Source organism: Rattus norvegicus, chromosome 18 (genome assembly GCF_036323735.1).
Source record: "Rattus norvegicus strain BN/NHsdMcwi chromosome 18, GRCr8, whole genome shotgun sequence".
Lineage (NCBI taxonomy): Eukaryota > Metazoa > Chordata > Mammalia > Rodentia > Muridae > Rattus > Rattus norvegicus.
In genome coordinates this window covers 28,533,174-28,559,176 of record NC_086036.1, presented here as the reverse complement: position 1 = coordinate 28,559,176, position 26,003 = coordinate 28,533,174, and the positions used below count along the sequence as shown (strand labels likewise).

Genomic DNA, 26,003 nt, shown 5'->3' with positions numbered 1-26,003 from the left:
TATCCTTTGAGAATAACTCAAAATGTAGCCTAGACTGGCCTTTCATTTTAAAAGAAACTATCTTTATAGTTGGTGGGTGGGTATGTGACTGCCATGGAGGCCTGAGGTGCCAAGCCCTATGGAATTATGGGCGCCTGGGAATTGAACTTGAGTCCTTTGTAAGAGCAGCATATAATCTTAACCACTAAGCCAGCCCCACTTGCACTCTTGGTCTTTCTGCCTCTATCTCCCAAGCAGAGTTACAAGTTTGCTTCATCACACCCTCTCAATGCTTTGTTTTTCTGAGACAGCCAGCCTGACCTGAAAGTTGAGGTTTTCCTGGTCTACCTCACAAACCTGGGGTCACAGGTGTGGCCCACCATAACTGGTCAAAAAGTCTGAGATCCACAGAGCTCCCCAAAGGAACACCACTACTGGCGGGCGACAGCTGGCAGAATCATTTTTTCCCACTCTGGATGTTACTCCAAAATTACCTAGAAAACTCAGTAAAATCATGTTTGAGGAGAGCCATGAAGCACAGAAGACAGGACAACTGTAAATGGTTGTAGGAAGCACCTACAGCCAGGACACTTTATTAAGACCTTATTGCTGAAGTAGTTTGACACTGATTGGCTATAAATGTTTTCTGGACCTGGTCCCTGGTTACTCTGCAGAACCCTCCCAAGTTGTTGGAACTTAGGACACCTCTGAAGAGTGGGAAGAACAGTCCCTCCTAAGTGCTTCAGAGGTAACGTGGGCTTCAACAGGGCTCTCGGGTTAGCACAGGGGTCAGGAGTGTAGGCTTAAGCCAGGGCCCAGGGGCAATGTTCCCTGAGATGAGTCAAGCCCCAGCTCCCTCTGACCTTTCCAGAATAATGGATGGGAAAGGGGAACAGCACTGTAGAGGGGGCAAACTAAGCATCTCTTCTGCAGAAGTCATGCTGGGCTGGAGCAGCCAGCACCAAGCTTGGAAACAAAGTCTTCAGGAGTGACCGCAGCAGGTGAGAAGACTGAAACTTCACTTGAAGCAGCCATGTACATGCAGGACAAGGCAGGGTGCTTCAAGGACAGGCTGCCCAGGCCTGGGTTTTGGGCTCCCAGTTCTTTAGATGAGGGAACACAGAGAGTGCAGTTAGGTGTTTCCTTAACCAAGCCCACTCTGCTCCTAGGGCTAACTCTCCCACTGAACATGCAAAGGCTAACCTGGACACCTTAGCTTTTCTTACAAGGCACTTGTTAGAGGGATCACAGAGGCCTGGGAGGTGACTCTGGTGGTTGCATCTAATCTACGCAGCCACAAGTGAGTGCAGGTGGTCAATGACTTAGGGGCTACCATAGTACAAGCACACAGCCAGACCAATGAGCAGTGCGGCCAGGAAGAAGGTGGCTGTGAGCTGCAGCTGTAGCAGCACTGCTGACAGCACAGCATTGACCACTAGCGAGCAGGACACGATGAAGAGGCGTGTGATGCTGCTGCCATGCTTCATGACGGCTGACATGAGCAGTCCATTTACTGCCTGGTTCAGCACCACCAGCACTGCCCATCCAGAGAAACCCTCTAGGAAGCCTGGGCCCGGGCCACTGCCAGCGTACAGTCCAAGGTTCAGGATTACCCCAAAAGTGTAGAGGAAGAGGTTCTGAAGAGCCAAGGGCAACCGCTGTCGCTTCATGATCAACTCTGTGTACACGGAGGACAAGCCGGAGATGAGGCAGTATAGGATGAGGAGCAGAAGTCCCAGTGGAGTGATATGCAAGGGCATGGGACGGGCTCCAGCTGCTGACCGGGGCCCCGGAAGGGTGTTCCCAGGTTCCTGAAAGCCACCTGAGGCATAGCAGGCTCCCGCAGCCATCAGCAGCAGCAGCGCCAACCCCTGGCGCGCAGAGAGGCGATGTCCAAGGCAGAGGCAATACAACAGAGCTGTGCTTCCAATCTTGAGATTGCTCAGCACCTGATAGGTGCTGGGGTCCATGTAGCGCTGCAGATAAATCACCAGGTTGTTGTTGGCGCCATAGAGCAGAGCTGATAGTGCGAAAGGTGCGGCCTGGCGCCAGGGTGGCGTGCCCTGGGGCCATGTTTGCCAGCCTACCAGGAGGGAGAAGGCGCACAACAGGAGCTTGGTCAGTTCAGTGAGTAACACAGCTGAGGAGGGCCGGAAGGGCACTCGGCCATCCACATGGCACAGTGCTAAGAATGGCGCATGGGCACCATACATGGCAGTGGACAGGAACAGCATCAGGGTCCAGCGAGCCTGTTTTGGCCGGGCTAGGCCTGGCATACCCCCATCTTCTACACTCATGGCCCACACCAGATCCTGGGTGTCCTGGGTAGCTAGCAAGGGACAGAGGGACTGGGACACAGTTGTAGGAAATTGAGTATAGAACTGTGGTACATCACCAGAGAGAATACTGAGGATCAGAGACAGCTGCACATTCCAGTTAGGTCTTGAAGAGGGGGTTCATGACCCGTAGTTTTGGGGTCAGTCCCATGGAACTAGGGAGGGAAGGAGTGTAGGGTGCAGGCTGACAATGCATTGTCCACTCTCTGCAGGAAGAAAGGCAGGGAGGAAAGAGGCAGGAGGGGTGGGGTTAGCACATGAACAGCAGAGGGAGCCAGGCAGAGTGGCTGTGACAGGAAGGTCTCTACCTGCAGGCCCAACATGCTCATCCTGCCTTCTCCACAGGGGCTAGTCAGGCCCCTTTCGTAGTGACCTAAAGTAGTTCTTCAGTGTCTTCTCCACGTTGGGTACAGCGTATGCCTGAGCCGCGTAGATGCCAGTGCAAGTGCCCACTGCAAAGCCCAATACTGCAGATGCCCTCAGTTTGGCCACCATGTATCCTGCCAGGAATCCCTTGAAGAACGGGGAGGACAAGAGCGAGCCATCCTGCAGGGAAAGACACAGAAGGAAATCAGGCGTGCTCTCCTTTTCTCTGCCTGGGAGCTAAGCTGGGCTTAGAGCATACAGCCACTTGTGCCTCCCTGCTGGTAACTGTGTTTTCTCCAAAGATTATCTCAAAGTTCTGGAGCTAGAAAAAGAATGGAGGGGTCCCAATCACGCAATACCAGGATCCTAGGTTCAGAGGACTCTAACCAGAACCCCATTCAGCCAGAATGAAAAAAAAGGCTTCCAAGGAACCTGCCCCTTAGTTTCTTTGTTTCTTCATTATCTAGCAAGTCTCTGATGACCTTACCCCTGTTTCATGTTTATAATGCGGCTTACCACCAAGGCTCTATCTGTGTAGTACCTGGAATGTCCGCACATATACCTTTCATCTATTTAAAACCCATGTAAGATCTCAGCTCAAGCAGCGCTATTCCCCTCCCTCTGCTTTCTGGATTTTTTACAAGGTCTCTTGTGTGTAGTATTGGTCTTATGCATAGGCTGGCCTACAGCTTTCTAGGTAGACCAGGTTGGCCCTCAACCTGTATACACAATAGGCAGTTCAAGTGCTATTTTATCAGGGAGACTTGTCTTGGGTCCTCATTGTCCACTGTAAAAAAAAAACCAAAAAACCAAAAAAACCAAAACTCTGTCTCTTTTTCAACATTTCTAAGAGCAATGGGACCCTTACCTGGCCTACGCCACTGTTGACTTCATCTTCCACACGCTGCTGTAGGCGCTCCAGCTGCTTCTTGAGAAATGTCAAGTCCTTAAGCTTGGGCAGAGAATCCTAGGACAAGGGAGAGGCTGGCTCCAGCAGACTTGACCCAGTCCCATGCCCTGCTCAATTTTATCAGAGGCTAGGAACTAGGTGAGCTGTGGGAGGGATGATGGGAAGAACCAAATAAATCTCTTCCTGCAACACCTTCCTGGGATGGCAGTGATATAGGAAGGCAGACAATGAAAAGCATGCACATGGAGGACAGGGAGGTGGCAGGTGGGATGTGCACCAGGAACCTATGACCGTTACAGAATCATATAACAAGCAGAGGAACTTCCAGTTAGCATTATGTAGGAAGTACTCTGACTGATGCACAAGCTTGCTGAAAATGGTCATTTGTCTTCTTTAACTGCTGTGTTCCAATACTTGAAAAACCGGCAGGCTATTAGTAAATCTGTAGGTGACACGGGGCTTCCAGACCAAGTGTGGATAACGGGTTGAAGCAGTTCCCTGTACAATTCAAGGTTAACCTAATATATGCTTAGGCCATTCCACACTGAACATGATACATGGATATGTGAGAATAACTGTCAGCAAGAGTATGACTAAAAGACTCAAGTCTTTTATGTGAGCATGTGAGTATGAAATTCAACGAGTGAGCAGCGTGTTTGAATGACGGTAGTGGTAAAGGAGGACTGGAAACGCTGTTTCTGTAAGGCAGACTTCAGGGGCTAGAGAATGGGCCCGAGTGAGGATTGTTACTGAGTGAATGTGTGCTCATAGATAGAAACCGTGTCCGTCCCCAGAAGGCTAACCCTTCCCTAGTGCCCCCTACTGTTGAGTCAGTTGACAGGAACTCATAAAAAAAGTCACCCCTGACGTCTCTGTTCAAAACTAAAATGGTTAAGGAACGTGAATACTACTCCGACTGAAGCAGCCCTCGCTTTCAACTCACCTTGTCATCCGCCATCTTCCCCTTTCGAACTTGTTGCGCATGCGCAGCCCCTCCTCCTCATGGCAAAGGCTACTTCCATTTTAGAGGCACTTCCGGGGCATTTCGGGGGTGGGGGGAGTTGAGGACGGGAAGGCGGGGCCTTTTTGGTGAAGGCTGTCCTCACAGAAAAGGCCACAGTGCTCCTCCCGTCTGGTCTTTGGCTGTATGTTTGTGCGCAGGGGTAAAGGTCGGGGCGTGATGATCTCATGCTCCACCGGATGATCTCATTCGCGCCCTGGTGCACAGTGTGCACGTTCTCCTTGCCGGTCTTCCGCCGTCGGAGGAACTCTTAGTTACCGACCGGTGCGGAGTTCATCGTGTCAGTACGCTTCGTAGGACACACGCACCGAAACACGCGAGGACTCGGGAAACCAGACGCACAGGCAGCTCAGGCCCGCCTCTGCCCTCCCCCAAGGCCGTCCCTATCCCGCCCAGTGTTTGTTTGCGCGGTGCCAGTTGGCCCGGCGGTCTCCGGCGCAGAGAGGCTGGGCTTGTGTGCCCTGCAGCTCCGGAGGTCGCCTTGGGCTGAGAACGCAGGCCAGTCGAGACTATGCTGGGCAAGGATTATATGCTGGCCATCATTCTGGTCAACTGCGATGGTGTGCACCGAGGGTCCGGTTGGGAGGACCAAAAGCCAAGGGGAGATGAGGGATGAAGGAAGGCTGCCCGAGGTTCAAACACGGGGTGGTGGTGATGGCATCTCGGGGGTGAGAACCAGAGGATAATTGAACCTTGACCTTTGCATGTGCTATTTTTAGGATGGGAGTTGATACTTAAGTTCAGGGCTGTCTCCTATGGGATGGAGCGAGGGTTATGACGGTAGTGTTGGGAGCTCACAAATAACGTGTGCCCGTACTTTAATCCCTTTTTCCTGTAGATGACTTGTGGGGGGACCAAAATCTGGAGGGGGAAACAGGCCTACCCCCTGGCTGGAGAAAGATCCGTGATGCTGCAGGAACTTATTATTGGCATGTACCCAGCGGTAGCACTCAGTGGCAGCGCCCAACCTGGGAACTAGCAGAGGACCCAGGAACGGTGGGTAGAACAAGAGGATGGAGCCTGAGCGTATGGGTGGACTTAGGCCTGCTGTTACACTGACTGATCTCTACTCCACAGGGAAAAGAGGGGATTTGGGAACTACGACCTCCCAAGGGGAGATCTTTCTCCAGCCTGGACAGCTCATTGAACCGAAGGTAACACCCAGGCCTAGGGAAAGCCTTGAGGTTATTGTGGCACTCAACAGAATGCAGCTGGATCCACAAATTGCTTTTTTTTTTTTTTTTTTTTTGAGACAGGGTCTCATGTCACACTGAGTACGTAGCCCTAACTGGCCTGGAACTCACTATGTCTACCGGGCTGCCCTGGAACTCATAGAAATAATACCATGCCTGCTTCCACAATTTGCTTTTAAACAGTGCTTCTGGGAACTTTTGTTTTGTTTTTCTCAGAGCTGAGGACCGAACCCAGGGCCTTGTGCTTGCTAGGCAAGCGCACTACACTGAGCTAAACCCCCCAACCCCCACTTCTGGGAACTTTTGTCTGTTTGGGACTCTCTTTGTACTTGGCTTTGTCTCATGTTCTTGACTTTGAGTATTTTGAATTTTGAATTTTGTCCATTGCAAATTCTTATCATTAAATCTGTGTTCTGTATTCTCTGTCCTGACCCATCATGTTCCAATAGATCCCATCCATTGACTTCATTTCTTTTGGGGTTTCTATTCTATGTTCTAGGCTATCTTGTTGTGGTTTGGAAGCTTTTGTCCATATTTTAAATTCATATTCACATTTATGTCTTTTAGTTTATGTTTGTGTCTTGTGTCCTAAATTTCTTCAAATTTTAAACTATTCTTTTTTTTTTTTTTTTTCTTTTCTTTTTTTCGGAGCTGGGTACCGAGCCCAGGGCCTTGCGCTTGCTAGGCAAGCGCTCTACCACTGAGCTAAATCCCCAACCCCATTTTAAACTATTCTTTGTTGATTTACTATATTCTGAGTCCTATTTCTTCTGGGTTTGCATTTCTGGGGCTGTATTTTGGGTCTTTCCCAAATCCTGTGCTGGTCAGGTAGGTTAGGTTTTACTGTTGCCTCTACTGTAGGAACCTTAATCCTTTTACTGTCTCTACTCTCTGTTCCAGTAACTCTCTAACATGGTATAATGAAGATTCCTATGTCCGGAGCCTGGAGCCAGGAGCTAAGGTAGTGATTCGACATGATGGCCAGTTTAAGACATTGGGAGATGTCAAGAGAAAGATTAGGGGTAGGATAGTAAAGAGTAGGACTGCCAGAGTTTATATGTATGGATCCCGTGTCATCCACCACTCCACTCGACATCTCGTCACTTCTTTTTCTCTGTCTTGTCAGTGCTTTGCAGTCCGCTCTCTGGGCTGGGTAGAGGTCCCTGAGGAGGACCTGGCACCAGGGAAGAGCAGTATTGCTGTCAATAACTGTATCCAGCAGCTAGCCCAGACCCGAAACCGGAGCCAGCCTCATGATGGTGCCTGGGGTGAGGTGAGCTGTCTGATTTCCCCAGGGGGTCAGCCTATGCCTCAGCAGAGGTAGGTTTTTCCTGAATTGCTTGTTTCCCATGTTAACCAACTTTATCTGTCAACTGTCTGTCCTTGGCAGGGCCAGAACATGCTGATGGTCCTGAAAAAAGATGCCATGAGCTTGCTGAATCCCCTGGACCACAGTCTGATCCATTGTCAGCCTCTGGTTCACATCCGTGTATGGGGTGTGGGCAGCTCCAAGGGCCGGTGAGGACTTCTGCATTCCCCCAACTCTGTGAGAGTTGTTTCCCCCTTCCCCCTTGCAGGCTGTGATCCCCACTGATGCTGAACCCTTGGACACAGATCCTCTGATGTGGACCCAGCACGGCCTTCCCTGCCTGGTTCATCCCTGGTTGGGGTGGGTGGGCCCAACCCCAGCTCAGCAGGGACAGATAGGGGAGAGTCTGAGAGACTGGGCTGATTTTCTCCTGTGCTCCCACATGCTTCTGGAACAGTGACAGGTATGTGATAACTGGGTTCTCTAAGCCCTATCCCTGCCTCTCCCATTCCAACGGTGCCATATCTTAAACCTAACTGGTGAAGCCTCTCACAGGCACTTAGAAGCCTCTGCCCCTAACAGCTTTGTCTCCGCCCCTGCCAGGGACTTTGCTTTTGTTGCGGGTGACAAAGACAGCTGTATGCTCAAATGTCATGTGTTTCGCTGTGATGTGCCCGCAAAAGCCATAGCAAGTGCTCTACAGGGGCTCTGTGCACAGGTGAGGGCCAGTGGTGGGCAGGGAATGTGAAGTTGGGATAGGGTGAGCTTGGCCTTACCCTGATTTCTCTCCCGTGTACCTCATGCTGCTTGCATTGTATTTTAGATCTTGTCAGAGAGGGTAGGACTCAGTGGAGAAGCTGCTTGTTGTTCCCCAGATCCTATTTCCCCTGAAGACTTCCCAAGGCAAGGTATGGGGAAGGGCTTGCCGCCGTGCACCATCAGGATGCTTTTGTAAAAGATGGAGGTGGTAAGGGGGCTGGGTTCCTCCCGGGAGAGTCCAGACCCAAGGACCCAAACAGTGAATTGGAGGCGGATCTATAGGTTTTTTCCTTTAGTAGCAACAGCTCCAGCCTGAGTCCTAGCATATTCATTAGTGTGGAGAAGCGGGGAATGGTAAGGCCTGTCTGTAATCCCAGCACTAGAAGGCAGAGATAGAGATTGTCACACATAAGGTCAGTCTGCTCATCATAGAAAGTTCCAGGCCAGTTCCAGATTACATAGTGAAACCCTGTCTTCAAACTACACACAGGAAGGGTGGGAAAGGGCTAATTGAGTTTCTATGCTAGCTTAGTGTGTAATGTGTGTATTTCAGTGGAATTGCTGGATGCAGTGAGCCAGGCTGCTCAGAAGTATGAGGCACTGTACATGGGGATCCTACCAGTCACCAAAGCCATGGGTGAGGACTAAGGGGGCTGGATGGGTGTGGGTGTGTTGGGGAAGGGAAGTAAGGTCTATGCTGTACCTAGTCTTAAGAGTTCTTGAATGGCCTTAGATAGCCGGAAATATATCCCTTCTTCCAACTCAGAATTTCAAACTCAGCTCCATCTATTCTCTTCCCATCGCTTTGAATCCTAAGTTAATGAAAGAGTCCTAGAATCTCCCAGGAGCCCTTTCTATCTAAGCCAGACAACACAGTAGGCATGTCTCCTTAGGTATGGATGTGCTGAATGAGGCCATTGGTACCCTCACTGGCCGTGGGGACCGGAAAACCTGGGTCCCCGCTATGCTCAGTGTGTCTGACTCTCTGATGACTGCACATCCTATTCAGGTACGACTAAAGGGTGAAGTTTGGGGCCTTGGAGGGTAAGCAGGCATGTCGAGGTGGGGGTGTGTGTGTCTTTACTTAGTTCTGGAAGTATTGGGTCTGGCCATTGCTTAGTTTGTAGTGATTATGCTTTATGTGGGCAGGCAGAGGCTGGTGCAGAGGAAGAGCCACTGTGGCAGTGTCCTGTTCGCCTTGTAACCTTTATTGGTGTTGGCCATGATCCGCATACCTTTGGCCTCATCGCTGATCTTGGTTGTCAGAGCTTCCAGTGTGCAGCTTTCTGGTGCCAACCTCATGCTGGGGGACTCTCTGAAGCTGTGCAAGCTGCCTGCATGGTGAGTTGGGGATGGAATGGGAATGGGAAAAGGGTTTTTCTGCGGCCACTCTGTACTGTGGAGTAGGCTCAAGATGGGCAGCTCTCTTTAAATCATAACCCAGTGATCACAGAACCAAATCTGGTTCACAGATACATCTGGCTTTTTAATACTGTTTTTGCTAAGTCTTGTGTTGGTTTCTTTTTTTTTTTGTTTTTTTTGTTTTTTTTCCGGAGCTGGGGACCGAACCCAGGGCCTTGCGCTTCCTAGGTAAGCGCTCTACCACTGAGCTAAATCCCCAGCCCCCTTGTGTTGGTTTCTAATATATGAAGTCTAGGGCATTCCACATAATAATTGCTATTTCTGCTAATCTTAAACTATGGGGAATGCTAATATAAGGTACACACACACACACACACACACACACACACACACACAAACATGCATACACACGCATGCACGCACACGCATACATACACACATGCATACACGCACACATGCACACACTCACACACTCATGGACACACTTATACAACACATTTCAGCATTTGGATGAAGTGCTATATGGAGTTGGCCCCATTTTAACTGATTCAACATACTTCTTGATGTATGCGGTCATTAAAATGTAGGATGTGGGCTGGAGAGATGGCTCAGTGGTTAAGAGCACTGTTTGCTCTTCCAGAGGTCCTGAGTCCAATTCCAAGCAACCGTTACATGGTGGCTCACAACCATCTATAATAAGATCTCATGACTACTTCTGGCATGCAGATGTGCATGGAGATAGAGCACTCATATATTAAATACATAAATCTTTTAAAAAATATATAGGATGTTTAAACTACACTATTCAGTTTACTTAATTCAGTTCACTTATTAATGCAAACAAATGACTATCCGCAGGATCCACTATAATTAATCCTGCGCATTCATCTGTACAGAAGGCCCACACAGCCTTTGCCATCACAGAATACTCTAATAGAACATAAACACATCAGAAATAAGATACATACTACGTGATGATGGAGATGGTTCCTCAAGAAGCAGACAGGCTACTGGTAGGGGAGAAAAAGGCACCCAAAGAAGTGTGCCAGGCGAAGAGACATAAGGCAGGTATACCAGAGAACCTCAGGATTGGAAGTGAGAGGTGTGGATTAGAGTACCTGAAAGAACATGGTATGCATGCTCTGCAAGAAGATAGAGGAGAACAAAAAGAATGGCAGAAGCCAGGTCATGAGAACCTTAAGATTAGCCTGGGGCACTAAAGACCCTTGAAGGGTTTTAAGCAGGACAGTAAAGTGAGATTTGTGGATTTTATCTACTTAAGCTAAATTGCAGATAAACAAGAGGAAGTAGAAAGGCAAAGTAGAATCTGCTCTGAATAATTTAAATAAGAGGTTGATTGGGATAGTTATTTTGGGAATGGATTGAGTTTATAGACTTTTTCTACACCAGAGAATCTGTTTTGCCAGAGACTGGTACAGAACAGTGAGAGATGGGGAGAAGAGGCTCATAGTGGTAGGTATAATTAAGAGTGCATGTTTTGGCCAAGCAGTAGTGGCTGTGAATGAATTCCAGCATTCACGAGGCAAGTGGATCTCTGTAATTTTGAGGCCAGTTTGCCTATAGATCGAGCTCTAGGACAGCCAGGCTACACAGAGAAACCCTGTTTCAAAAATAGCAACAACACAACAATAACAAAAAGAGTGCAAGTTTTGCAACTGGACAGACTTACATGTGAATGTCAGTTCTAACATTTCTATTTGTGAGACCTTAGTGTTGTTTCTCAACCTAATGCTCTGATCCTTTAATATACTTCCTCATGTTATGGTGAACCCCTGCCCCGGACATAAATTTATTTCATTCCTACTTTATAACTTTAATTTTGCTACTCTTATGAATTGTAATATAAATATTTTATATGACACCTGCTGGGGGTTTGTGATCCACAGGTTGAGAGCCACTGCCTTAAACAAATCATTTATTAGCTCGGAAACGTGGTTATCTTCATTTGCAACACTTCATAAATAACTAGGTTAAAGCACTTAACACAGTGACTAGCTTTCCTTAAGTACTCACTAAATGTCAAGTTTTATGTTTTTGTTTCTGAGAGGTACCTGGGAATGCTTTAGGTACTTGAGGCATGACTGTGGACCTTGATCATACCAAACAGAATTCTTGGCCAGTTACCTGCCCCATGGAAGCTTTTAGGTATGCAAGGGCAGAAAGCTGGATATTCATATTCCCATTCTTCCTAGGTTCAGTACCAGAAGTGTCTAGTGGCCTCAGCAGCTCGGGGTAAGGCCTGGGGTGCTCAGGCTCGCGCTCGCCTGCGGCTCAAGCGGACCAGCTCCATGGACTCCCCAGGCGGCCCCCTTCCTCCCCCTCTACTCAAAGGAGGGGTTGGGGGTGCTGGAGCAGCTCCTCGAAAGCGGGGTGTCTTCTCATTTCTTGATGCCTTCAGGCTAAAACCTTCTCTTCTCCATATGTCCTAAATTGATCTTAGAGGGCTGGGGAAAGAGGCTCTATACTCTTCCAGTCCCTAGGGTTCTGTAGCCTCTCACCTTCCTGCCATCCCTGATCCTTGCCTACTCTGTATTTATGACCAAGTTCGTTGTTTATATGGATGACTGAGAGGCCCTGCACTCTAACTTAGGCCTGTAGCACCACTTTCCTTTGGTCCTTTTGTTCCTTGCCCCTGTCCAGCCCTGGACAATTGGCTCTACCTCATCAACTTTATAGCAGAATCAGTGAAAATAAAAATCCCTCAGTAATCTCACTAGTTATGAGTATATTGACCTGGGCTAAGATTGGGGGCCATCAGCTTGTGTGAGGTGGGTATTATGCTTGGTGTTGGTCATAATATGCCTGTAGCCATAATTAGGACATGGTTCATGGAAATCTGACTCCATTCAGCAAAGAGTTTCTAAGAGCTTTTCTATATTAGATATTAAAGTAGGCCTACTTGTAAGGGTTCCTTCTGAGACTTTTAGAGGAGAAACAACCAAATCAGAGAAGACAGAAGAGACCATGTAGTCTAACCAGGAATTATCAGAGGGTTGTGGGAGCTCAGATAACACTTGTCCAAGGCATTTCAGAAGACTTCTGAAGAGTTGACATATCTGAGTACTGAAGATGAGCTCTTGTTAGCAAGCCTAAAGAAAGTGAATACAAAGATTGTGCAGGGCAGGCTACTGATATGTGACTTTCCAGAGGTGGATGTGGTTAACTATGGCAGGAACTTACGGTGTTTGCTTGAATTTGCTTCTGAGAGCAAAATTGGGGACATTAGAAAAAAAACTACCTATTTGGTATTTTGTGATTAAGGGCCCCGGATACTTAGCCAGTTGTCCTTTAAAGAACTGGTGCTGGGCTGTCTAGGCAGCTCCTCCTATACCGCCAGGCAGCTTGAGTGAGCTACCACCCCGGAAATGACGTGCTGCCCTGCTGGCGGTGCGGAAGTGGAGATGGCGGAGCTGTACGTGAAGCCCGGTGAGCGCGGCTGGCGGGCTGGTGGTACTCGCCCTCTCCCGTCCCCTAAACCCCAGTGTATGCTCCGTTGGTCTCTTGGGTTCCTGGTCTCGTTTCACACACTTCTTCGCCTTCGCAGGCAACAAGGAACGCGGCTGGAACGACCCGCCACAATTCTCCTACGGGCTGCAGACTCAGACTGGTGGAACCAAACGCACTCCCCTTACTAAGAGGGTTGCGGCCCCACAGGATGGATCCCCTAGAGGTGGGTGAGGGGCGTGGGCAGAATCCTGTGCAAAAAGGAAAAGATATGGTATCTGGGATAAACCTGTCCCATTGGCCTATTTTCCTCAAGGACTCCATAAGAAGGGTAGGGAATCCAAGGCTCAGCGCAGGCGCTTTTTGAGCCTGATCTTTTTGCAGCTCTGATTAGTAAATGGTATGTTAAGACCATTTTCAATTGTTTCTATCCTAGCTCTCTTCCCAGGATCCCATAGTCTTTGTCTTATAAGCATCTTAGATTTTGTGTTATTTACTTGTTTGTTTAATAGGTATTTACTGATCACCTGTCAAGAGGCCGGAACTGTTTGAGTGCAAACTAAAAAAATAGTGAACAGGGGCTGGGGATTTAGCTCAGTGGTAGAGCGCTTACCTAGGAAGCACAAGGCCCTGGGTTCGGTCCCCAGCTCCGAAAAAAAGAACCAAAAAAAAAAAAAAAATAGTGAACAAACTAATAGGTTTTTGATTCCACAGTCCACACTAGCTAGAGATAAAATGACACGTGAAATAGTGTTAGGGACTTTGCAGAGGAAACTGGGGTAGCAAGTTTCCAGGGTAACCATGGTATCTGGGGAGCTATTTAATCACGGAAATGAGACAAGTTAGGCACTAAAAGATGCAAAACTATTTCCAGCACAAGAGACAGGTGAGTGCAGTCTCTAAGATGAGAACTTGGCCTAGTTCAGAGTGCTCCAGTCTCTAAGATGAGAACTTGGCCTAGTTCAGAGTGCTCCAAAAGACTTTTTTAAATGGAGGGATGGAAGGTAGTGGGATGCCACATTTGATTTGGTATAATAGGTTTGAAGATCATCCCTAAAGGAGAGGTTGTGGATAGGGGCTTAAAGACGAACCAAGACAGAACCTTAGGGGTCTCTAGCACCTAATGATTGCACAGAGAAGACTGGTTAGAATTAAGTCTTAAATCATTAGTGAAGATAGTTTAAGTTAGAGATAAGAAACCAATAGATTTAACATTTCTGTAATTAATCTTCAAAAGCAGTTGGATCTCTTCAGTTTGAGGCAATTTCAGTTGAGCCTGGTCTAAAAAACAATAACTCAAATTCCAGGACAACCAAGGCCATGTAGAGCAGTTAAGAAAAAAATAGAATGTGGGGCAGGAGAGATGACTCAGTGGTTAAGAGCACTGACTCCTCTTCTAGAGGTCCTGAGTTCAAATCCCAGGAACTACATGGTGGCTCACAACCATCTGTAATGAGATCTGATGCTCTCTTCTGGTGTGTCTGAAGACAGCTACAGTGTACTTAATAATAAATCTTAAAAAGAATGTGAAGGGGTTTTTGATAGCAAATACTGCAGCCTATTTGTACATTCATAGCATGATAATTTGTATTAGAGTCAATGCTGTGAACAAAGTGAAATGAGAAGATGGGAATAAAATGAGCATTGCAGGGGACTAAGCCTTGGTGTTGATGTAAACATTTCAGCCCCAGAAACTTCTGGACCACCTCCAGTGGATCATCCACCTCCTTCAAGTAAGGCTTCCAGGCCTCCACCCATGGGGAGCTGTCCTGCTTCTGGTGTGGACCCCCCAAGTTCTCCAGTCATTGAGTCTGAGACTCTAATAGAAGACGTGCTAAGACCTCTGGAACAGGCATTGGAGGATTGCCGTGGTCACACGAAGGTAGGCCCTGGCACTTCAGGGGGCGGAAAGGACTCCTATCCAATCAAATATGGTTCTTAAAGACAGATCTTTCAATGGCCTCTTAAGGACTCTTAGTCTTTCCAGGAAAATGGATACTGATGTCAGAGGATTTCTCAGAACTTTTGAAGGACCAGCCAGTAATAGAGGCCTTGTGGAGATATCTTTAACTCCTATTAGTGAGTTATAAGCTTACTTTTTTAACAAAGCCATTCAGAATTTACTGTCAATTTTGTACCCAGTCTGGGAGAAACAAACAAGCTTTGTATGAAGGTTCTTCAGCTCTCTAGAGGCAAAGGCTTGAAGAAAAAGGAAGCAGCATGGTACTCTTCTTCAAATTTTCAAATGTTATTTGAACAGTAACGGTAAGACTCTGAGGAGCTGAGGAGCACTGAAAATTTAAAATTCTTGTCATGTGTATCTTTTGTCTTGGGAGGACATTGGCTTTATCATATTTGTAGTGGAGGGCCTCTAAGCCTTAGGTAAAGAAATATGAACTCTAATGATTAAGGCTCAAACCCCTGAGCCAGAAGTGAGCTCATGCCAGTAGCACTGAGCTGGATGGGCTTTTGTTTCAGAAGCAGGTATGTGATGATATCAGCCGACGCTTGGCACTGCTTCACGAACAGTGGGATGGAGGGAAGTTGTCAGTACCTGTAAAGAAGAGGATGGCACTGCTGGTACAAGGTATGACTGGGGGTCCTTTATCACCCCATTGATGGTTGAATTGGTGGAAAGGTTTTAACTGATTGGGAGGGGAGGAATGGAAGACACAACTTTTACTATTTGCTTGCTCAAGCCCTGTTTCTCTTCAGAACTTTTACACCACCAGTGGGATACAGCAGATGACATTCATCGATCACTCATGGTTGACCATGTGACTGAGGTCAGTCAGTGGATGGTGGGAGTTAAAAGATTAATTGCAGAAAAGAGGAGTCTATCTTCAGAGGAGAACAAAGAAGAGACATCTACAGTGGCACCTGAGAACCAGACAATACCAGGCTTCCAACCATCTTCATAATGCCGGTGGCTCCCCAGACTCACCTCACATGACTTCTATGCCTTAGTGTGGACGGCCTCTTCTCACTTGGCTCCCTTTTACCACCAGGGAGACTGCTGGTCTTGATGGGCCTGACCAAAGATCCTACCTAGGCTACTGCAAGATCACTTGTTACTCATGTGTACATTTCAATAAACTTCTCAATGGTGGGAAGTGGGTAGGAAAGGTGAGCCATTCTGAGCCAGACTGGTTCTTTCTGATGTCAGCTCCCCTGCTCCATGGATACTACTGCTTGTTCCATTCATCAAGAAGGGCCTTGACAGGGATAACCAGATTGCTCCTGCTCTTCTCAAAGTTAGACTGGAAAGTGTATTTATAATGTGGCATGGTGTCTTTGGATAATATCATTTCAGCCTGAGAATAGACTCAAACAACTGGAAATTTCCTTTCAGAAGAAACCATTCCTTTTCTTCTATTTCTGGTGTGTTGCTATAGGGAGTAGAACCAGTAATTGGGTTTTCTGCTGTTTAAACTGAAGGAGAAAAAGACCAGATTTCTGCATTCTTGTTGGGTGTTGCATACACCTGTAGTCTGAACAGTTGAGACATGGAGACTGAGAGAGGAGTTCAAGGTTACCCTGTACTACAACTACATAGTGACTTGAGGCCAGCCAAAACTACATTGCTCTCCTATTCCAACAACTGGAGTACTGATATTGGGGTCAGGATAATCTGATTTACTGAACAAGGTGATGCCTAATTTGGGTTTCAGTGTAGGCCCTAAATTCTTTTAAAGAAAGATTTATAGGGGTTGGGGATTTATAGCTCAGTGGTAGAGCGCTTGCTAGGCCCTGGGTTCAGTCCCCAGATCCGAAAAAAAAGAAAAAAAAAAAAAGATTTATGTTCATGAGTGTTCTATCTGCATATATGCCTACACACCTGAAGAGGGCATCAAATCCTACTGTAGATGGTTGTAAGATGTGGTTCTGTTGTCCAGACTTGAAACTCAGGACCCCCGGAAGAGATGTCCGTGCTCTTAACTACTGAGCCATCTCTCCAGCACCATCCCCAAAGTCATTTCTAACACTTTAAAAAAAGAAAGGAAGAAACAGCTGTGAAACAAACATATTGGTGGTTATGCTGAGAAGAGGATATAAGGTTTCAAGCACTGAACTAGGGATTGGTACTTAGAAGTAATAAGCAGAAAAGGCAGGGCAAAAAATTGGGGATCACTATTAGGTGAAACAGCATCTCTTCCAGGGTTCCAGCTTACAAATGGAGAGGGAGGGGCTGCTAGAACAATCTAATTCCAGGAAGGCTGCTGCCTGGAAAGACAAGAACTGCTAGACCTTAGCAAGGCTCAGGCTGTTGCTTGTGCCTGGCAATTCCAGTAGCCTTCCCTCATGCCCTGATTTTGCTGAAAGTGGGCCAGTGGGAGCTGGAAACAGACTTATGCCTTAGTTGTGCAGCTGTGAATTTAGCACTGAGGAGGACAATGGAGCCAAGACAGTTTTTTGAAAGTTTACTAAGCAGCCAGAAGGTGACATACTCTGTTCCCCAGTGCCAGCCCTGAGGGGAAGAGCAGAGTTTGGGAGGAATATGTATAGACCAGAGAAAGCTAAAGGCTTGGCAGGTTGCCCACTGCTATCCCTGGTCTAGCTGCCTCAGAACTAAAGGAAGCTCAGAACCAACAATTCACTTCCAGATTAGATGAGGCCAGCTGGCCCTGGATACCCTAGAAGGGGTGATGACAATAGTGGCATGAGAGCTCCTTCCATAATTCCACACAGGTCACTTTGCACTAGATTACATGTCCATTTCAAATTGTTCGTCATCTGGGGAGAGAAAACAAGAGAACACAGTTAACCCATCTAAGGGTTGGTAAGCTCTCTTAGAATTGAATCCCAACTCTGCTTCACAAAGGCAGTTAATAGTTGAACCATTTTCTTACCGGTTATCTCTTCCTCTGTCTGCTTCTGTTCCTTCAGCAACTCCAGCTTGAAGGGTGGTACTGTTGGGGGAATTGTGACCCCGGGGATCTGAGGGAGGCAGCAGGGAGGTGTCCGGGCAATGGGTGAGTTTTTGCACTCCAGCAGGAACTTTCTGTCGTAGATGATCCTGGTGCCTGTGAAGGAGTATAGATTGAGGTAGAGTTAGGAACTTGGACAGAGCCAAGCTCGGATTCAGCTGGCAAACCATCACATTATAAAGGACTTGTGCACACAACCAAGTTTAGTCTAAGCATTCATTAAGGCAAGTTAAATATTCTAAGTAAGTCTATGTAGGGTGCTTTAGGCTAGGGTGGTGGTGGTGGTGGAAGCCTGAAGAAGGAATACCACACTTTAAACTTAGATACTTGAGGTCCTTAGTCTCCAGTTCTCATTGCTTTGATGTGTGTATAAAGTGGGGCCTAACCTCACCTCTTGCAAAGGAAGCTGCATTCTTTGGTAAACATGATGGGCCATTCACCTATCCAAAGTCCTTCAGGGCTAGCCTCACCCCTGGGAATATATGGTCAGCAAAGTATCCTCAAAGATCCCTGCCCTGTTTTTGCTGTTCCCGTCTGCTTCCACGAAGTAGGTAGAAACCTGTTTGCCAGCCCAGCAGCTTATGGTCCAGGTGCCACAACTACTACATATTATTTGCTGCTTTCTGTTGAGGTCACCTATTGCAGTGGTTCTCAACCTGTGGGTTGCTATACAAGGGGTGGATATCAAGCAACCCTTTCATGGGGGTCGCCTAGGACCACCAGGAAAAAAGATGTTTCCATTATGATTCTTAACTTTAGCAACAAAAGTAATTTCATGGTTGGGGTTCACTATAACATGTATTAAAGGGTTACAGCATCAGGAAGGTTGAGAACCACTGTTATATTGGGACCCAGGACCAGTGATTTTGGTGCAGCATAGGCATGGAGCACAACAGAATTATCCCCCTGAATCGCCAGAAAGCCAGGTATAAAGCACTGTTTCACTGCTTTGGGTTTTCGGGAAAACAAGTTTCAAATAGGCTTCCCTCAGTGCTATAATTTGAAGAGAAGTCTGAGAAAGCAATGCTAAGATCGACCCCACCTCACCCTCATATTGTCCCACAGAGCACAGACCCCAGCCCTGCCCGCTGACCTCCCGGGGTAGTGGCGTATAGTGTGCCGCCAGGCGTGGTGCTGTAGCCGTCTGGCAGCTGGTCCCAGGACCCTGGAATTGGGCAACTCGTGGACGTGGACATAGTGAGCAGCAGGAAGGCAACAGCTGGTGCCTTAAAACCGTGGAAAACAGCTCTGAGGTGGAGGCAGTCGCAGCAGGCAATACTAGGATACGTCATACCCGGGGCGGGCCACTGGCCAGTTAACTTGAGGGCTCCGCCCACCCGCTCCACCCACCTGCCCAGGAAACTCAGGATCTGTACTGACTGACCTGAGAGATAGATGTTGGTTGAGAAGTTTATTTACTAGTAAGACCTGGATGTTGGAAGGAGTAATGTAGTATTATTAATCACGTTTTATGATAAAAATATGCCCACAGGTTTTATAGGAGGGGAAGACAGGATCTCATTTAAGTTGACTTCAGAGTTTGGATCCTTCAGCCCAGCTTTGTAGTGCCATGGATACCAATTTGTTGTAGTTGGTCAAGGTATCCTATGGCCTACCCTTGAGCATAAGCTTTTTGAATATGACACTTTTAAAGGTCATTAAACTAGACCCTGGAGAAACACAGTAGTCAAGATACTTAGACCATGGAGGCCAGCCCTTTGATCAGACATAGCTAACTGAGAGCTTGGTAAGGAAGGCTTAGCTGTTAAGTTCTCTGGAAAGGAACAGAAAAGATAGGCTTGCCTCACAGACTGGATTTTATTTAGATTATTACTATTTTTCAGACAGGATCTCACTGCCCTGGAACTTGGTATGTAGATCAGGCTGGCTTGGAATTAAGAGGTCTATCTGCCTTTACCTCTGAGTGCTAGCCTTAAAGGCATGTACTACTAAGCCTGGCTGAGATTGGTTTTGACAAAATGTCTATGCACAGTGATTTGACAGGTGATTCCTGTTAATGCAGAAGCTGCAGGTTTTCAGAGTCATACTGTAGGTAGCAAGTGTACATACATTTTATTATTCCCAAAAATGTACTGACTGGAGTCTCTTACAAAGTGATGCATGACTGAATAGACTGGATATTGTCTGACAATTTAATTTCACTTTTAAGCAAACTGAGAAACTAGCCCGTTGGTTCTGAATAGAGGAATGGTGGAGAGGATGGACGGTGATACTGCAGATGAGTCAATTGGGTAGTGACAATGGAGACAAGAGAAGTGGATGAAACTTAGATACACAAAAGAAGGACAAAGTGGGGGCCAGTAAGATAGCTCAGTAGATTAAAGCACTTGCTGTCAAGCCTGACAGTTTAAATTCAATCCCTAGGACTTCATAAAGTGGAAAGAGAGAATCAATTCCTGTAAATAGTCTTCTAATCTCTACACAGGTACAGAAACATGCACATGTCCCTCCCCCAATAAGTGTAATAAAAACTTAAAGGTGGAAGATAAAGTGAACTGAGCAAGGGCAGGCTGAGGAAAATAGAGATAAGCTAGGGTAACGCCCAATGTCCTGGCTTGGGAGTCTTGGTAGCTGTAACTATAAAAGGGGGAAAAGGGGGGGGGGAGAAAACAGAACACTGTAAAGAGCTGTAATAAACTGGTCAGAAGTCCAAGGGGGAAAACTGTCTAATTATTCATATATGAATAAAATGAAACACAAGAGTATGGGATGTGATCATTTGAGAAGATGCAGTATAAGAAGAGGTTTGGCACACAGTTTTTAATTAAGAAAGTGATTCACCAAAACAGACTGAGAAAAAGCAGAAATAGAACTCTAGGGGCTGGCTGAATGGGGTGGTACACTCCTTTAGTTCCAACATTGGGAAGGCAGAAGCAGGCAGATCCCCAAGTTTGAGGCCAGCCTAGTCTACATAGTAAGGCAAACAACCCAAAACTGTAGGAGCTGAAGAAGTAGCTCAGCTGACAGACTGCTTGTGCAGGTTTGGTTCCCAGCACTAGCAAAATGAGAATAAAAGCCAAACAAGTTCAGAGGTTTTCAAGCAGCAATATGAAGCGAGGTCTTCCTTCTTTGAATCTCTTTATTATAAAACAGCAGCCAGGATCACGACTATTGCTTTTCTTAGGTTAGCTTTTCTATAACACACTTGTGAGCTGTCAGGTCTTGGAAACTAGAAAGAAAACCAGACTCTACACCAACACAAATAAAGCATCAGAAGCTCAAGTCACAGGGTTAACACTAATTACTAGTTGATAGAGAAGTAAAACAACCAACCAAAAATCAAAAAATCAAAAAAACAAAAAACAAAACAAAAAAACAACCCAAAAAAACTGCCTAGGAGATACAATGAAACTTATAAGACTAATACCAGGCAACTATCATTTAAGCAAATAGCTTTGAATTCCCAGTAGTGCCACCAAAATAAAGCAAAAGAAGCTGGGTTTGGTGGCATAAGCCTTATTCCCACAAATGGGTAGGCTGAGGCAGGTGGATCTTGTCTTTTAAGTGAAAAGTACCCATAGACCACTCAAAATCAGCTAATGTCTTCATGATCTTGTCCTCTAATTTAGGTCTTGAAGCCCAGTTTCTTGTTCTCTTTTATTATTTTGATATGGAAGACTTCCTATCTTATTTAGACTGGTACTGAGTTCCTAGGCTCAAGTGATTCTCCTGCCTGAGGAAGAACTTTCAGATATGTCACTATGCCTGGCTTCATGAACTTTATTGGATGTGGTACTAACACACTTAAGATTTTGATACTTAAAACCCACCTTTCCACATTCATTTCCTAAAGTAGAGAGTGAAGGCAAAAGACCTAGCCTGTACTCAATTGCCAAGTCACTAAGCATAAATAGAAAATGCAACATCACCACTGTCCTCATCCCAGGACAGGGTCCTCTGGGAAGATACTGTTTGGTAGAAGTACTTCTTGCTAGTCATAGAACAAGATGTTCTGAAGCTGTTTTCCTACAGGCTTGTTTGCCTCTTCTGGGTTTACAACATGGTCCAAAGGTCTTCAATACTAGGACAGAACCATGCATAACAAGTCCTCCCTTCTGGCCTTTTGCTGGGGAGGTGTTGTTGAGAGAAGTGTCTCATGGAACTGAGGCTGGTGTTAAAATGCTGCCTCTACTTTGTAAGTGCTGGGTACACACTGGTGCACCACAATGTGAAACTCCTAAGCCTAGCTTTCCCCTTCTAAATGCTAACTCAAACTGAGGACAGACCTTTTTTGTAGTTGTATTTCAGTTGGGAAGAGGATAAACACAAACCATAAGGCTTAAGATTTCTTACCTCTGGTTAGAAGAGGCCACAATTGGCTGTCCAACTCTTTTCTTTGGTCTGGTTAGCTGAGGTGATGGAATTTCTCCCTTGAGAGCAGGGACTGAAGAAAGCACACTGGCCTATAAAAGGGCAAGTCAGCACACTGAAGCCACAACGATTTTAAAGAGTTCGAAAACAACAATCATTTTATTATTGAACTCAACACTATTTGAAAGAAGTGGTTCTAGAAACCTTGAATATACAATTTTATTCTTTGAAAGACTTTTATTCTATTTTATTTTATTTTATTTTTATTCACATGTGCCTTACTTAGCAGGATGTTTCTTAAAAACTTGAGGGCTCACTATGGATGTGTAACATTTTCTTCTGCTTCCACTAATTTCTAAGTCAATACTGGTTTCTAGAATAGGTTTTTGATTCCACTTACTTATCAGAAACAAACCTCAGAACTCTAAACATTTTCAGTATTCCCAATGCCATCCATCTATTTTCATTGACAAGAAAAAGAAGAAATTCTGTGTTAGAACTACAAGACTCCTCTGGGTTAATTTAAGTTTGATTTCATGTTTAGATGGGAAATGCAAAGCCCAGCAAAGTAAGATGACTTGCCTAAAGCCACAAAGTTTTAAAGTGACAGAAATGAAAATAGGGTTTAGTCCTTTAACTCTTACTCCACTGCACCCAGACTGCCTCCCTCCATCCCTTGTATGTTTGGAAAATAATCAAGTTCTTACCTGAGCTAGGTTTTATCCAATGTTCAAGTTGGTAAAATAGCAGTAAAGTAATGGCAGGAAGAGGCAGGAAGAGGAAGAAGAGATTATAGCAGGTAAAATAGGGCTGGGATTAGGCTACCAAGATTCAAATAGAGAGGAGGGTGATGTTAGTGAAAGGGAAGGGAGGAGAGTCTCCCCAGGAGCTCCTTCTACTGCATAATTCCTTTCTTCCTAATTCTCTAGGGGCTTCTCTTTGCTTTTTCTTTATGGGTTCTAGCTCCTGACCTGAGACAGAATTTCTTCTTCTGTTGTATTGAAGGCTTTAAAATAGAATTAATAAGGGTTCCTCCAGATTGTTCAAATACTTTATAGAAAATTAATGTAGAATAAAACTCACCTTTTTGTTCTATCAAATAATTTAGGTAAGACTACACTTTTCTATTTCATCAAGAGTAGTCTCATTTATTTCACCAACTCTAGGTGATTATTTTTGTTTTCAATAGGAGGAAGCAATAGGTGATCAAAGGGATCATTCTGACCTAGAGTGAGAAGGCCTCGAGAAGACAGTAAACTTCACATGAGTGATACTTTCCAAATTCATCAAAATAGAAGGTAAGAAATGAGCTTAAGGAAGCTTTCTCATATGTAAAATGGTATGGAAGACCGAAGAAACCAGTTACATATTACACAGAACTAACATGGTATTTTTGGCCTAGTGATGGCTTAGGACACGGGCACAGATTATTAAGAATTCTTCATTGCTGTTAGAGTAGAAAAGTGCTGCTTGCATGATTCTCTGCTTGGTTGTTAAGTGCACTTGCACACACGTGTGTTTGTGTGCATGTTATGTGTGCACATGCAAACATGCATGTGCATTCTTTTTTGTTTTCTCTAGTCCACAAAATATTGTTTTCTTTTAAACACATTTTATAAAGCTGGGGAACATTAAAACAGAATTGATGACCATGTTTCAGTAGGAGAAATTCCTTTCTCTGTTGTATCAGGTTCTTGTCACACAATATGGTTTAGCCAATCTATTCCTGTGTTTTTATGATTGATTTGCTAAGCATACCTTGCCCTTCATTTTTGAGGCCACTGAACTATAAACCCAGAACTAGTCGTCTATTTATAAATATTAATTACTCAGAGATTCACCATAATTGTTTACAGAAGCTATCCCTTCCCCAGCTTTTTATGTCCCAACTCAAAAGCCAAGAAGCACAAAAGGAACACAAAGTGAATGACTTGGGTATCCCTAAATCTGTTCAGGGTAGAGCCTAAGGTTCTTATTGACACAGTCAAGATCCATAAAGAGCAAAACCTATGAAGTGGCGTATTTGCTAATGTCAGCTAAGATAAACTGTCAGGGTTTGAATGTTCTTATATTTAATAAGATAAAAGTCAGGAGAATAAGAAATAGCTAACAAGAGTTAGCAGTGCTTTTATGCCTGTGCAAGAGGCTGCAGTGTTAAATGTGAAAAACATGTCACAAGTAAATACGGCATTAGCAAATCTAATTCAATATGGCAGTGGATTGGCTAGTACCTTCATGACCACTGAAAGGACCACACCCCACTTCTAAACACTGTTCATTTTTTTTATTGAATATTCTGGTAAATATTTCACATTAATACAGGCTACATTAAGTAGAGCCACTATATGACAAGAAATTTATTCATATTTTTTCCTTTTAAGTATGTAAACAATTATACATGTATTTACCACCCTAAAAAGTTGAAACATGTACTTATTTAATTCTTCTTCACGCAAGTAGCACTCATATGTTTAGCCAAAAGCACTAGGTTCATCTGATCTCAAGTCAATAATGGCTTAACTAACCAGAGAACACACTCAGGTGGACAGTACACAATGGGCAATCAATTTTCCATTGCTAAAGCCTCAGAGAGTATTTTAGATAGGCACATTAAAAAAACAAACAAAACAAAACAAAAAACCCCAGAGTTCTTCCATAGTCATAGGTTTCCCAAACAAGGCTAAAAGAGGAAAGACCTTCTAACTTAGTTGACATATTTGAGATGCATGTTTCCAATATGAGGTGCCCACGTGCCAGGCCAAATCTGAAAAGGGGGAGGAAAAATTGGAATTTCTAATTAGGAATCTTTACACATTTGTGAAATGAATATATAAATTCAATGGCAATGCACTGTTTCTGCCTAGAAAGAATACACATACAAGAAAAAGAATGTTTAGTAGCATCATCTTGACAATGAAAAACTTAATTCAGATTAATAGTCATTATTTAGATCTTACATTTCCCATCAAACTCAGAGTCCTGTGACAAATCTGAAAATTGGAAGAGCTTTAAGCCTGTTTTACCTGCTGGGCATCAGTGCATTCAGTTGAGTTCTGGATAACTTTTATCATGGGGTTCCAAGCAGGATCTGGGTTGTGAAGTCCATTGAACAGTGGGCCCCCCGGGACATCAGCAAGCTGAGGGTGAGAGGGTATAATGGTGCCTCCATACATGGAAATTGGCAGACCCTAAAACAGCAGAAAAAGAAGTCTTAAATCATGAAACGATGACAGATAATGATTCCATTAATACTGAAACCTCTCTAACTCCTTTTTCAAATGACTTCAGAGGATTCTATTAGTATATCATGGCACAGGATGGAGAAATCAAGTGTTGATCTACATTTGCAGTATTTTCAACAGGAGAGAAAACCAAACCAAACCAAACCAAACCAACCAACCAAAACAAAAAAAGAAAACCAAAACTAATCCAATACAGAATTACCAGGAACTTTCCCCACACTGGATAAAAATATAATACACTTAATTTTTTCCTAGTTCAGCTTCACTAATAAGTTTATACTAATAAGAAAAGAGGCCAGGAGATGGCGGTGCACACCTTAATCCCAGTACCCAGGAGACAGAGGCAAGTGGATCTCTGATTTCAAAGCCTGGTCTACAGAGTGAGTTTCTGTATAGCCAATGTTACACAGAGAAACCCTGTCTCAAACCCCATCCCCCCAAAAAACAACAAAAAAAGTAATTCTTCATAGTGTTTATAACTGTAATCTGGCTATTAGGCAGCCAGGAAACTGAAAGAGTGCAAAAGAAAACCAAATTCAATAGCCAGTTCTTTAAGAGGGTAGAGCACCTCCTTCAAATACATGGCATAGAAAGCAAAGCAGAACTCAACTCTCTCTTTAGAAGAATGGAGACATCTGCAGGACGACAGATGGCAAAGTACTGTAAGACAGCAGTACCCACTCTTAAAACTGAACAAAAGACCCGACGGTACTAGAAAAAAGGGTGATTTCCACACAAACTATTCCTTAACAGGTTACTATAGTGGCTGGCAGCATATCAAAGTTACAATGACACATGTTG

General features: G+C 45.2%; 6 protein-coding genes across 12 annotated transcripts in view; 2 read left to right on the top strand and 4 right to left on the bottom strand.

Moving 5' to 3' along the window:
• Positions 1 to 530: 530 nt before the first annotated feature.
• On the bottom strand, positions 531 to 4,569 carry LOC120098313 (SLC35A4 upstream open reading frame protein-like). 2 transcript variants are annotated; one of them, XM_063277653.1, is made up of 4 exons: positions 4,535 to 4,569; positions 3,550 to 3,648; positions 2,624 to 2,861; positions 531 to 2,521 (listed from the first exon to the last, which is right to left on the bottom strand). In XM_063277653.1, the coding sequence occupies exons 1-3, from the start codon at positions 4,547 to 4,549 to the stop codon at positions 2,664 to 2,666; spliced, it is 312 nt and encodes a 103-aa protein (XP_063133723.1). In that variant the 5' UTR covers positions 4,550 to 4,569; the 3' UTR covers positions 531 to 2,521; positions 2,624 to 2,663. The 2 variants fall into 2 exon arrangements, with proteins under 2 accessions (XP_063133723.1, XP_063133722.1); XM_063277652.1 differs by having other exon boundaries at positions 531 to 2,861.
• On the bottom strand, positions 538 to 3,706 carry Slc35a4 (solute carrier family 35, member A4). Its single transcript, NM_147140.2, has 2 exons — positions 3,550 to 3,706; positions 538 to 2,861 (listed from the first exon to the last, which is right to left on the bottom strand). Exon 2 carries the CDS (start codon positions 2,274 to 2,276, stop codon positions 1,302 to 1,304), a length of 975 nt encoding a protein of 324 aa, NP_671481.2. The 5' UTR covers positions 2,277 to 2,861; positions 3,550 to 3,706; the 3' UTR covers positions 538 to 1,301.
• Positions 4,570 to 4,793: 224 nt separating the features above from the next.
• Apbb3 (amyloid beta precursor protein binding family B member 3) lies at positions 4,794 to 11,972 on the top strand. 3 transcript variants are annotated; one of them, NM_053957.2, is made up of 13 exons: positions 4,794 to 5,172; positions 5,451 to 5,608; positions 5,690 to 5,766; positions 6,706 to 6,766; positions 6,932 to 7,078; positions 7,196 to 7,323; positions 7,572 to 7,577; positions 7,718 to 7,832; positions 7,938 to 8,022; positions 8,427 to 8,510; positions 8,767 to 8,882; positions 9,023 to 9,214; positions 11,449 to 11,972. In NM_053957.2, exons 1-13 carry the CDS (start codon positions 5,124 to 5,126, stop codon positions 11,683 to 11,685), a joined length of 1,455 nt encoding a protein of 484 aa, NP_446409.2. In that variant the 5' UTR covers positions 4,794 to 5,123; the 3' UTR covers positions 11,686 to 11,972. The 3 variants fall into 3 exon arrangements, with proteins under 3 accessions (NP_446409.2, XP_063133140.1, XP_063133139.1); XM_063277070.1 differs by having other exon boundaries at positions 5,032 to 5,172; positions 7,697 to 7,832; positions 11,449 to 11,969; XM_063277069.1 differs by lacking the exons at positions 4,794 to 5,172; positions 5,451 to 5,608; positions 5,690 to 5,766; ... (1 more) ...; positions 6,932 to 7,078; positions 7,196 to 7,323 and having other exon boundaries at positions 7,330 to 7,577; positions 11,449 to 11,969.
• On the top strand, positions 11,703 to 15,830 carry Sra1 (steroid receptor RNA activator 1). 3 transcript variants are annotated; one of them, XM_039096578.2, is made up of 5 exons: positions 11,703 to 12,682; positions 12,801 to 12,926; positions 14,386 to 14,582; positions 15,179 to 15,287; positions 15,400 to 15,830. In XM_039096578.2, exons 1-5 carry the CDS (start codon positions 12,622 to 12,624, stop codon positions 15,447 to 15,449), a joined length of 543 nt encoding a protein of 180 aa, XP_038952506.1. In that variant the 5' UTR covers positions 11,703 to 12,621; the 3' UTR covers positions 15,450 to 15,830. The 3 variants fall into 3 exon arrangements, 2 of the variants coding, with proteins under 2 accessions (XP_038952506.1, NP_899158.3); NM_183329.3 differs by having other exon boundaries at positions 12,602 to 12,682; positions 15,416 to 15,830; XR_010059546.1 differs by having other exon boundaries at positions 14,386 to 15,287; positions 15,400 to 15,530.
• Positions 15,831 to 17,106: 1,276 nt separating this feature from the next.
• On the bottom strand, positions 17,107 to 18,853 carry Eif4ebp3 (eukaryotic translation initiation factor 4E binding protein 3). Its single transcript, NM_001202552.1, has 3 exons — positions 18,722 to 18,853; positions 17,551 to 17,724; positions 17,107 to 17,434 (listed from the first exon to the last, which is right to left on the bottom strand). Exons 1-3 carry the CDS (start codon positions 18,822 to 18,824, stop codon positions 17,406 to 17,408), a joined length of 306 nt encoding a protein of 101 aa, NP_001189481.1. The 5' UTR covers positions 18,825 to 18,853; the 3' UTR covers positions 17,107 to 17,405.
• A 5,369-nt stretch (positions 18,854 to 24,222) lies between these two features.
• Positions 24,223 to 26,003, bottom strand: part of Ankhd1 (ankyrin repeat and KH domain containing 1) — a 98,659-nt gene continuing 96,878 nt past the window's right edge. For both annotated transcript variants that reach the window (NM_001415723.1, NM_001204053.2), the window contains exons 33-34: positions 24,984 to 25,148; positions 24,223 to 24,724 (exon numbers count right to left, since the gene is read on the bottom strand). In NM_001415723.1, coding sequence (NP_001402652.1) covers positions 24,665 to 24,724; positions 24,984 to 25,148 — 225 coding nt within the window. In that variant the 3' untranslated portion in view covers positions 24,223 to 24,664. The remainder of the gene's footprint in view (positions 24,725 to 24,983; positions 25,149 to 26,003) is intronic.

Coding starts and splice junctions, on each gene's coding strand:
- Slc35a4 (NM_147140.2), bottom strand. CDS start 2,276: ATGAGTGTAGAAGATGGGGGTATGCCAGGCCTAGCCCGGCCAAAACAG.
- LOC120098313 (XM_063277652.1), bottom strand. Junction 2,862..3,549: donor TCAACAGTGGCGTAGGCCAG/GTAAGGGTCCCA, acceptor CTTTCCCTGCAG/GATGGCTCGCTCTTGTCCTC.
- Apbb3 (XM_063277070.1), top strand. CDS start 5,124: ATGCTGGGCAAGGATTATATGCTGGCCATCATTCTGGTCAACTGCGAT. Junction 5,609..5,689: donor TAGCAGAGGACCCAGGAACG/GTGGGTAGAACA, acceptor TCTACTCCACAG/GGAAAAGAGGGGATTTGGGA. Junction 9,215..11,448: donor CTGTGCAAGCTGCCTGCATG/GTGAGTTGGGGA, acceptor CATTCTTCCTAG/GTTCAGTACCAGAAGTGTCT.
- Sra1 (NM_183329.3), top strand. CDS start 12,622: ATGACGTGCTGCCCTGCTGGCGGTGCGGAAGTGGAGATGGCGGAGCTG. Junction 12,683..12,800: donor GGAGCTGTACGTGAAGCCCG/GTGAGCGCGGCT, acceptor TCGCCTTCGCAG/GCAACAAGGAACGCGGCTGG. Junction 12,927..14,385: donor ACAGGATGGATCCCCTAGAG/GTGGGTGAGGGG, acceptor TAAACATTTCAG/CCCCAGAAACTTCTGGACCA.
- Eif4ebp3 (NM_001202552.1), bottom strand. CDS start 18,824: ATGTCCACGTCCACGAGTTGCCCAATTCCAGGGTCCTGGGACCAGCTG. Junction 17,725..18,721: donor ATACGCCACTACCCCGGGAG/GTCAGCGGGCAG, acceptor ACTCCTTCACAG/GCACCAGGATCATCTACGAC. Junction 17,435..17,550: donor GACAGAGGAAGAGATAACCG/GTAAGAAAATGG, acceptor TTCTCTCCCCAG/ATGACGAACAATTTGAAATG.